Source organism: Boleophthalmus pectinirostris, unplaced genomic scaffold, assembly GCF_026225935.1.
Source record: "Boleophthalmus pectinirostris isolate CB_2022bp ecotype Guang Dong unplaced genomic scaffold, ASM2622593v1 HiC_scaffold_16, whole genome shotgun sequence".
NCBI classification, from domain to species: domain Eukaryota; kingdom Metazoa; phylum Chordata; class Actinopteri; order Gobiiformes; family Gobiidae; genus Boleophthalmus; species Boleophthalmus pectinirostris.
Genome location: NW_026571095.1, coordinates 13392357 through 13404011, shown reverse-complemented (window position 1 = coordinate 13404011; position 11655 = coordinate 13392357). Strand labels below are relative to the sequence as shown.

At 38.8% G+C, this 11655-nt stretch overlaps 1 protein-coding gene across 1 annotated transcript; it reads left to right on the top strand.

Annotated features, from left to right (window-relative positions):
• The first annotated feature begins 3027 nt into the window (after positions 1–3027).
• Positions 3028–9027, top strand: LOC110159407 (zona pellucida sperm-binding protein 4-like). Its single transcript, XM_055152014.1, has 8 exons — positions 3028–3414; positions 4450–4637; positions 6127–6224; positions 7335–7492; positions 7562–7754; positions 8081–8228; positions 8710–8785; positions 8854–9027. The coding sequence occupies exons 1-8, from the start codon at positions 3132–3134 to the stop codon at positions 8979–8981; spliced, it is 1272 nt and encodes a 423-aa protein (XP_055007989.1). The 5' UTR covers positions 3028–3131; the 3' UTR covers positions 8982–9027.
• The last annotated feature ends 2628 nt before the right edge of the window (positions 9028–11655 follow it).

Below are 11655 nucleotides of genomic sequence, written 5' to 3'. Positions count from 1 at the left end.
CAGGTGATAATGAGACAGCACATTTTCCCACAGTACACAGAGGTAGTGAATGCACCACGAACCAGAGACGTTAGGAAATCTATCACGTCCAACTTTAGAGAAAGAAAGTAACTGCACCACCACTTGACTGTAAGCCTTCCTGGCAGAACTGTGCAGACTGTATGGTTTTCAAAAGAGCAAAATGAAAAATGTAGAATGAGGCCGTGGCGGTGCGGGGGTGAACAGGAAGAGCAAAAATACGAAGAACACTAGAGATGCAAGGATACTGTTGCTAGTAGTGAATATTGGCACCAATACTGAAAAATTTACTAGATCAGGTTCCATAGCATCAGTTAAGCAAGCATCCTGGTTGAAACTTTAATTAGAAGTAATACGATTGTTTACAGGCTGATTTGGGCTTAGAATGTCTCATAATGTTTGAACTGTTATTCATATAAAGCTGTTCAGTAGTTATTTGAAGGATAAATAAAAGTAGCTGGACAAGTTAAGTTAAACAAGTTAAACAAGTTAACTATGTTTGAAAGGTGCATTGTGTAACTGGTGGAGGAACTGTCAAATGCTTCTCTATGGAGATGTTATTGCTTTGTCTGAAATGCTTCACAGTATGGCATTAAACCTTTCTATCTTTATGGAGACCAAGCCAGGCCAAAGTACAGGTCAGAGCTGTGGAGAGGGAACCCCGCTGACAGTCAGAATGCCTGTTTTTCTTTGCATTTTTGAGCTATAAAACCCCCTGTAACTGAATAAATACAAGGTAAAGCTGTTTAGTGTCATACTGTGGAACATTCCAGGCAGAACAATGTTACATTAATATTCATGGTAACAAGCAGAAGACGGACCCTCAACCAAAAAGTTACATAGTGCACCGTGAAGGAAATAAGTAACATTTTTTATCTCTACTCTGGTATCTGTTAATATCGGGTATCGGCAGATATGTAAAGCAAAAGAATCAATATCGGTACCCAGAATTGAAAACGCTGCATCAGTGCTTCGCTATAGAGAAATGTATCAACTAGAACAACAACTGAAAAAAGTTAGAAAAAAAAAAAAGAAACTTTCACTAGTAGTTGTTGTCCTTTAGACAGTAAGATCAATGGGCAAATAGTGTCTTAGCTGACCAAATATGAGCTAATTATTTTATTTGGATTATAAGTATTTATATCAAGAACAGCAAAAGAGTGAAAGCATGGAGTGAGTTAGCTGGAGATCTGAGAGCTTGCAACAAAATATTTTATCGGAAGTGCATTTCTTTTAGATGGTGACTCCGTTTTTGGGGCTTAAAAACGCAAACATCTGAAACCACCTTCCAGAGTCGAAAAGTTGAATATGCTCCGCCATAGCGTTTCCATCTACACTGCCCAAGACGCAAAACTCTGGTCAGATTTGCTCACATACACGTTTACGTCACATACATACAGTACACACAAACAAACACGTCGGATGGGATGCATACCCAATCGAATTCCACACACACCGCCTGAAAACGCTCGTCTAAACGCACAATAGAAAGTGAGCACGCGATGCCACTTTTATGTCTTCAAACCGTCATCATATAAACATGGCCTAAGATGTTTTCTACAAGCACTCCTCTTTATATAATAGTAGTTTTTTTTTTGCAAGATCTTAAGATTGAGCAATTATGTCAGCCTCACTCTGCTCCCCATTTAGTTAGTTAATTAATCAATGAACACAGCACGTTTTAGTGAACCCAAAATTTCTTTAGTCAACTACAGCCCTGTTTACAATGAAAAGTCTTCTGTATTCTTGGCACCAAACTTCAATTTGGACTGAAAATCTACAAAAGACCAGACACATTTTTCAAAGCCAAAAACAATTTATTGTTGAAACATTTTTGGAGCTCACTTACTCAACATTCTATTTCAGAAACTACAACCATGACCAGCTTGAAAAATTAAAAATAAAACGTGAAAAACATTTAGCTTTGAGAGGAAAACAGCTCACTGACACAAACCAGCAATTCACACCCATTCACCAAACATTACACTTCTTCAGAGAAAATGAAACTCAAACCACTTCCAATATAAAACAGTCTTCACTCCTAAAATCCATTTCTGTAGTACTTTCATTTAATCTCTTGAGCACTTCTGAAGTACTCAGTTGTGTTACTTAAGTAAAAGTACAGATACTGAAGCAAAAAAAAAAAAAAAAGTAGTATCCAAGTATCCAACTACTAGAGTAAAAAGTAAAAGTATTTGGCGCAGATTTTTAGATCTAATAAAGGATCAGATGTAATCATTTTTATAAAGATTTGTGCTAAAGTTTGGTCAACAGAAAAACTGAATTTGTATATTTTTGTTTGCTCAAATTGCTCAAATTATGAACACAATAAAGTAAAAAATAATCCCCCTTAACCTTTTTCAGCAGGTCTCAGAGAATAATAAAAAATCCTTTTACTTTTCAGTCCTGTTAAAGAAGTAGAAGTTTTAAGTAGAAGTAAAGCATAGATACCCAAAATGTATACTTAAAGGTGCATTGTGTAACTTTTCTGGTGGAGGATACATCAAATTCTTTTCTCCATGGAGATGTTATTACTTTGTCTGAGATGTTTCACAGTATGGTATTAAGCCTATCTTCATGGAGACCAAATCAGACCGTGTTACAGCTCAGCTCTGTGGAGAGGCGACCCCGTTCACAGTCAGAATGTCAGTTTTTCTCTGTATTTTTTTTTTTTTGAGCTATAAAACCACCTGTAAGGTAGTGTTGTTTAAAGTCATACTGTGAAACATTTCAGGCAGAGCAATGACATCCCCACAGAAACAAGCACATGATGGACCCCAACCAAAAAGTACCATAGTGCAACTTTAAGAACAGTACTACATTTATTGTGTTCCTTCCTTCCTTCCACCACTGTTCCCATCATCAGTCAAGTCTCAAGTCAAGTCAAGTCAAGTGCTCCTCTCTGATCACATGACCTCTGATAGATGAGCACCATCCACCTGTATGAGCTGAGCTGATTACCTCTGCAGGGCTGGAATACAATTAAGCACTAATAATAACAGGGGTGGCTCTGTCGGCATACCCAATCCATCACAACACAAAAGCCTCTCACGCAAGCCATGCCAGCAGTGCCCCTCTTTGCCCTATCATCATCTCAACAGTAACGCACTACAATGGCGGTGTTCAAGAGTCTATTTAGTGCGGTGATTGCTGTTTTGGCCTGTCATGTCCACAGCCAATGGGTACCCAGTAATATGCAACAACAACCCTGGGCGACACCGACTCAACATCTACCGCCCGAGAATCCGATACCCACCGCAACTGCACCACCCCCTGACAAATGCCAAGTGGAGCGTGGCGCCAAGATCCACTGCGGACACTCAGATGTTACCCCCGAGCAGTGTTGGAGCATAAACTGTTGCTATGATGGTCAGATGTGTTACTATGGGAAAGCAGGTACAAATCTATTATGGTGAATGTTCAGTGGGGTGTATGAAATAATCTGTGGTTTGAAGAGTACTGTAAATATTTACTATATACAAAAATACAAGTACTGTGGCCACATTTATTAAAAGGCCTATATTGCGTTGTTTTCGGATCTATGTTATAATGTAGTTTCCTCATAAAAACATACCTGGAGTTGTGTATTTTTTCATTCACATGTTTAATACACAAACCCTGCATATTTGGGCCGAGTTCTTCTCACACCGTAAACACTGCTGCACCTTGTGATGCCATGTGGTAATACAGGAAGTGCTCCACTGTGCTTTTAAACCCAACAATCATTTGGATGACTGTAGTCCAGGAAATCTCAAACTCTTCTAAAGTATAAATGTAGATAAAAAGCTGTTAAATTAGAATAGAGCATTTGGAGTTTTGGAGATGTAGACAGACAATAAAAAAATCACTCAAACATGTGTGACTCAAACAAAACACAACTCCAGGTTTGTTTTTTGATTTGTTTAACTGTAAAGCTGAATGAATGCAGTCTCCAGTTATGTCTTTGTATATCAGTCAAAAGTTTGGACACACCATGTAATTTAGTGTGTTTAATTGTTTTTATTTTTCTTTCTACATGTTCAATATATACAGAAGAGATCAAATATATGAAGATGTATGGAATTATACAGTAAAGAAAAACATTAACTAACTCTACTCTGTGAATTTTAATTCTGTTTCATTACTACATAATTACAAATATCTTATTTTATATATTTGACACCTTTTGTATGTATGAAATGTAGAAAGCAGTAAAAATACAGAAAAGAAAAAAGAACTGGAAGAAATAAAACATTAAATGAGATAGTGTGTCCAAACTTTTGACTGGTAGTGTATAGTCTTATAGAAAGGAGCTTATATAATTGCACTCGATTATAAATCTAAGGACATCAAAGATCTACTAAAAGAAACACCATTATCCAAAGCATGTACTCAATTGCTGTAACATTGTTCATTTGTAATTATTCAACTGGCTCTTATTTTCTTCTCTAGTGACTTTGCAGTGTACCAGAGATGGGCAGTTTGTGGTTGTTGTGGCGAGGGATGCCACATTGCCACGTATCGATGTGGATTCTGTGAGTCTACTAGAGTCTGATCGTGAGTCCTGCAGCCCGGTCGGGGTCACAGCAGCCTTCACTATTTTCCAGTTTGCAGTGACTCAGTGTGGTACTAGAATAACAGTGAGTAGAACATCTTCTCTCTGTAAAAATATGCATGCACAGGATCACATCGTCCTCCCCAAAGATCTTGTAAAACATTTTAACTTGTGGGCCAAGGTCAAAAAGCCAGTATAATTTTAGCAGGTTGTGTAGTGAAAACAGGTTTTTAAAATTAATTTATATTATTTACGATGTTAATAAGTAGTAACCATAGCAAAGAATACTTTTTGAAGAAAGGGTCTGATTAAAGCTACATTTCTATGATGACGGTCTGAACAGAAGACGCAAAAGTGGCACTGTGTTTTCACTTTTCATTCCGTGTTTAGACGAGTGTTTTTGGGAGGAAATTTGTGTGCATACGGTGACACAAAAATGTTTGGAGTTCGATTGGGTATGCATGCCAGGCGGCTAGGTGGTGGTGATTTACGTGACGTAAATGCGTACGTGACGTGAGCAGATCTGACCAGAGTTTTGCATCTTGGGTAAACTCAAGATTCATTTTAGAAGCTTTAAATGTCTTATATTATGCAAAATTAAGCTGTGTTATAATGTTACCTCATCAGAAGCATACCTGGAGTTGTTCAGTTTCATTCACACATGTTTGAGTAATGCTTTGTCAGTCAGTCTCCAAAGCTCAAAATGCAACATTGTGACATCATGTTGTGGTAGCTTTCAATTCAACAGCTCCTTTTACCTTTTTAGTTCATTAGTGACAGGAGGCTGAAAAGATCCAAATGATACTATTGCAGGTGTATGGAGTTAAAAAAAACAGTGGAGCAGAGTATTACAGCATGACATCACAAGATGGAACAGAGTGTTAACAGGGTATGTGTAAAATGGCCCCTTAACATTTGAGAGGACAGACAAATGGATGAGACAGATGCACGAATTTGAGTTTTCTGGGACATCAGGTTTTATCAATGAGAGGATATTTTGTCCTCTGTTGGATGACATTTTATTTGCGGCCTGTCCTTTTGGCTAATTAGAACCATTAAAATGTTTGGATGCCTGGACGGAATATAAAATCCTGATCAGAATTTTCATAGTGTCTCTGGAAAGGCAACACAAATTTTTAATTATTACATTTATATAATATTGCACTATTTTCTGATCTATGTTTTTTTTTCTTCTCATAAATCTGGAGCTGTTTGGTTTCATTCATATATGTTTGAGTTGTTCTTTCAAGCAGGGTTCCACTTTGTGATGTTCCGTGTTAACACAGAAAGCACTCCACTGTGACTAGAATCATTCGGATAATGTCAGCCCTGGAATAGCCAATCTCTAATGAACTAAAGGTAGAAGGAGCTGTTAACCTGCCAATTAGTTTCATGACGTCACAAAGTTAAACGAAGCATTTTGAGCTTTGGAGATGTAGACAGACTAATAATAAAGGGTTACTCAAACATGTGAATGAAACAAAACACAGGTGTTTTTTTTAAACAAGCTCACAAGAATCCATTTTGTGAAATAAAAAATATTTTTAATAACTCTGTGCTGGATAATCTTGCAGGAGGAAGATGGCTACATTGTTTATGAAAACCACATGTCTTCAGCGTATGAGGTGGGAATAGGACCCAGAGGATCGATCACCAGAGACAGCCATTTTGAGTGAGTTAAGTCTCATTACACACAGAGGACACTGGGTCACATTTAACTGTCTCAAAGGACATGCTTTAGACTTCAGACAGTGTCTCCTCTCTCCTGCTGCAATTCATTAAAGCTGTGCTAACCTGTTGCCCAGAAGCCAAATAAGAATGATTTATGATATTTAAACAACCCGTTAAGAATAGAAGGGGGGCAATAAAGGAAGATTGGATGGTGAGGAACTAATGGGCTATACAGGGAATATAATATAAGCTAGACTGGTTATAAGTGTAACCTAAAGCCCAACAGCATCTTTAAGCTTTGGCATGGTTTTCAGATTCACTTTAAAATGGACAGTGGTGGAAGAAGTACTGAATTTTATTTTCAGCAGATTTTGAGGTCTTTATAAGGCTTCATATCTATACATCTATATCTATATATATATCTATATATTATATATATATATCTATATATATATATATATATATATATTATATTTTTTTTTTTTTGAGACATTTTGTGCTGAATTTTATTCAACAGAAACAACTGAATTGTTTGTTTGTATATTTCTGTTTGCTCAAACAATGGACGTGTTAAAAATAAACCCTTAGGCTTTTCAGCAGGTCTCAGAAAAATATAATTTCAGTTGTTTCGTGGAATGGAATAGAAAGTACGGTCACCAGCTCTCAAATGTGATAAAGCAAAATGTATCCACTTGAAATTCCATTTACGTCAAGTACAGATACCTCAAATTTATACTTAAGTACACTACTTTTACTTAGGTTTGTTATGATTTTAAAAATAACTTAATAACTGAGAACATGAACACACTGCTAAATCTATTTCTAAAATTGGGGAGATTTTTGTTATAATACACTAAGATTTAAGCAGTAGAGTGTTGAATTAATAATTTTTATGGCCAACTATTGGTTCATTTAATTGTATCAGTGATATAAAATAGTTTCAATATTACCATTTATAGCAAAATATCATGCTTCAAAATGTGTTGTTGTGACCATCTTAACAGTATTTTGATCTTCCACTACAGATTGTTAAAGCACTGCACATGCATGTTCAGATGTGATTCAGTGCTTGATGCTATAATCCTCCCCTCTCCCTCCTCTCTGTCTGCAGGCTGCTGTTTCAGTGCCGATACTCTGGCTCTGCAGCCCAGGCTGTTGTCATGGAGGTAAATGATGTCCCTGCTCCTCTCTCTGTCGCAGCCACAGGGCCTCTCCGGGTGGAGCTCAGACTGGGGAATGGACAATGTCACACAAAAGGATGTGTTGAGGGTCAGTTAAAATCCTGTGTCTCTATCAGCTGGTGCTAACACTGAGAGTCACACCACTTTTCTGTTTTAGAGGTGGCAGCGTATACTTCCTACTACTCTGCCTCAGACTACCCCATCACCAAAGTCCTGAGGGACCCGGTCTATGTGGAGGTGCGGATCTTGGAGAGGTCTGACCCCAATGTGGTCCTGACCCTGGAGCACTGCTGGGCCACGTCTGCCCCCGGCCCTGACAGCCTGCCTCAGTGGGACCTCGTGCTGAATGGGTGAGACAGGTTTTTGATTGGAAAAATTTTGCAATTCTGCACTTAAGGGCTTTACCTAGTTTCTATGGTAGATGTATTACTTTCACCTTGCAGAGAGTTATGTACTATTTTGTGAATGGCTGAAGCCTTATAGTTTAGATGGTGAATTTTAGCCCGATTTCCAGCTGCGCTCACATAAATGAAGTTACAGCCCTGTCTTTTAGGCCATTATTTCACTAATAAAACTATGTTCACACTATGCACACACTATCAAAATATATTTTTACATACAAACATTTTACACACTTTTAGATTTTTAACATTTGAGGAATTTCTCTTTGCAACAGGTGCCCATACTCTGAAGACCACTATCTGACCAAAATGGTACCAGTAGATGCCTATTCTGGCCTTACTTATCCAACACATTACAAACGATTCATTATGAAGATGTTCACGTTTGTGGATCAAACCACCTATGCTCCATACCAGGACACGGTGAGTAACGAAAGACTGTGTATATATAAACTAACATAGCTCATGTGCTAGCTACCTTGTTCCAAATAGGAAGTGCATAGGTGTGCATAGGTCCATTCACTTTGTACTGAAAAAAAGCTTGTTGGTCAGTACTTTGTACTGACCAGTACAGTCAGTACTTAGGTAAGTACTTTGTACTGACCATCATGCTGCCAAGCTTGTCGTGTTGGTCTTAAAATGTTTGTATTCACACGATCTACATGATCCTGATCTTTATATTTTTGCCCTTTTTTTGCCCACAATTCAGTTCCTATTCCTATGTGCCCCATAACTGCTAGCCTTGGTGAGCTTCAGTTACCTAGAACTGAATGCTATGGGTAGCTCCAATCACACTCCCTTTAGTCCACTTCTTCATACAGTCTATGAACTCACATGGTGTAAAACTGACAGCTTGGTTACTGACCTTTTAAAAAGCTTTAACATTCTCCCTAATCTGCTTCAGGTGTACATCCACTGTTCTACTGCGGTGTGTTATCCCAACAGCATGGACTCCTGTCAATCACAGTGCCACCGGCAAAGTGAGTACTAACCCTTTTCTTTGGACTCATTTTGGAGGCTGGAGTTAAAATTAAATCTTGTTCCACAGGGAGAAGTGCTGCAGCAGCCAATGTTTCCTCCAACCAGAGAACACTAGTGTCAAGTGGAAAAGTGATCCTGACCTCTGACCCCAGTCAGAAAGAGACTCTCATTTCAATCTCCAAATTTAATACCTGACGATCCACTGACACATGTTTTAATAATAAAGCTTGTTATAAGCTTATGCTGTACTTGTTCTATGGATTCATACAGTGAAGGTCAAAATCGACTGACTTTAAAATGCTGAGGCAGTCAGTTGTACCAGTAATGTAACCGGTCTTGTGCAGTGCGGATCTCACAAGGTTAAATTGCCAGTCGATATCTGCATTGATGGAAGTTGAGGCCTGGTGGAGGTGGGGTTTTAATTTTGGATTGGGGTCCACATTAAAGACCTTAAGTGAAGAAGGAAGTTCTAAGAGTTCTCTGCCACTTGTTTTCAGGATTACCTCTGTCCAGACCTTATTTACAGCTCTGTGAGACATTGATCCTCTCCAGCCCCTGCACGGCTACATTGGGATGAGCGTCACGACTCCTGCAGACTCCGCACTGCCTCTCTCTCGCACTTCTTATTTTTTGATAATGGTCCCCCTCGGCTTCCTCTCTGTATGTTACAACCTGCAACAGCTCGCCTCCACGCCCCTCCTCCCTTTTTGTCCTACGCTGTTCCCCCCGCGCGCCCCTCTGCTCATTTAGATGGGCATCACGCCGCCTCCAGATTTCTTTCTGCTCTCATGAACAGGGGGTGCGCGCGGAAAGCAGAGCAGTATGGGAGCCTGCTGCTGCTGACAGACTAGCAAAGACGGGACTATGCCGACAGGATGCTCCTCGCCCCCCACGCCCCCCACCTGTAGGCATTTAGAAAGATACTGATACATATTCATACCATTGCTTCGTAGTGGAGTGAAAAAACAAAACATCTTGTCAAGAGCGAAATGGATATTGTGAGGATTTGTGTATAGCATGTTAAATGGGTTTAACCGGGGCCAATCAATTACAGAGTGAAAGGAAGTCCTTAAATGTTAAAGGGGCACACGAACAAATTAGAATGTCATGGAAAAGTCAAGTTCAGTTTAAAAAGTCCTGCAAGAATCATTTCTGTCCTCACTTCAAATTTGCATTCAGTATAAAGGATATGCAATACGGTTTCTGATTTTCCGGTGGGAAGTTGGTTGCCTTACTTATTTCCACTGAGAGATTCTTGTTTGCCTCAATGTTCCATAGTAAGGCATTAAACTAATTTGTCTGGCATTTATTCAGTTACGAGTGCTTTTAATTGCAGGTTGCCTCTCCACAAATCTGACCTACAACTTGGTCTGGCGGTGCCAACTGTAACATCTCCGTGGAAATAAGTTGTGTGACAGACCAGAAAAGTTATGCAGTTCTCCTTTTTTATTAAACACTATCGCCAATCATAATATCTTTAAAATGTATTCAATTAACACTGACTCTCATGATCACACAAAACATTATGACCACCTATATTTTATGCTGTTTTCTGTTACCAAAAGTGATTTCTATCATATGCAACAACCTCTTATACCCTCAACTTGTCTTTTTGCTTCCGTATTTTCCTACATTTAACATCCCTCCGCTCCCTCTGTCGGTTCACAATATGCCTGATTACAATGATGGCGCCATAGCAAATATAAAACTGCTTTATCATTTACCAAAAATAACTCCCCATCACAACTTCAGAGGAGTCAAAATCGTGATGCATGAAAACAGCTGAGGCCAGACGGTGTATCCTAACCTTTTGTCATCATAAAAGGGACGCTTGGCTCGAGGCTGTGATGGCTGTCGCTCCAGCAGACCCACTATCATCACCACCAGCTGCTTCAGGCTTCAAACTCAGCCAGAGATGCAAGTCAAATGAATGTAGTTAACCTTGATTGAGCGTTCCCAGAGCAAATGATAGTTTTATGTGTGACAACGACAGGCGGGAGATAAATCGGTAATTGAAAAATATTCCTATTGCTGAGACATGCAAAATTATTAAGTGTATCTGCTATAAATAGAACTAAAAAGAAAGCAAAATGAACAGGTTAAAAATAAATTAAGCAGAAATGTTTAGTGTAATCTCCCACACAAGAATACAGAGGGATGGTAATGGTCACATATTTACCCACTCACCCATGTGTTCACATTCATACAATAGTGTATAGACACCGGGAGCAAGGAGGGGTTAAGTGTCTTGTCCAAGGACACAACAGTATTCATCTGTGGGTGAATCAGTGGAGCTGACTGCTCTTCCAGTGATTATGTCAAGAGTGAGATTTGAAGCGCTAATCCTTGAGTCAGTGGTTAATTGTTGTTTAAATCTATATAATAATACAAAATCATTGACAATGCAAAATGTACTTATATTAAGTACATCTTTAAAAACTCAAATTATTCCAAGTACTGCTGGTAAATGCGTGTGTTCTCCCAGTGGTCCACATTCTCCGGGCTGGGAAACACTGGTTAGAAGGTCTATTTGATTTTATGATGCTAGGTATTTTAGTGTAAAATCTCTACTGTTCCTCATTAGTGTATGGATCGTAGCTTTTGAAATTATGTCTTGTAAAAATATCTTGCGGTTCAGGCCACAGCTCATAAGTTTTAAGTGTCTGCACAAATGAAAGAATACAGGCAGTTCCATCACATTCAAATGGCATTGGACTCATGGGTACCGAGGACTTGCAATATCAAGGGAGTAAGAACACTACACACTGTAACACTACAAGAAATGTATTAGTGTTACCCAGTTACTGCTACAGCACATAGATTCCCATGTGCACAGGAAAAAAATAATAGCAATTTGAATGTCATTTTG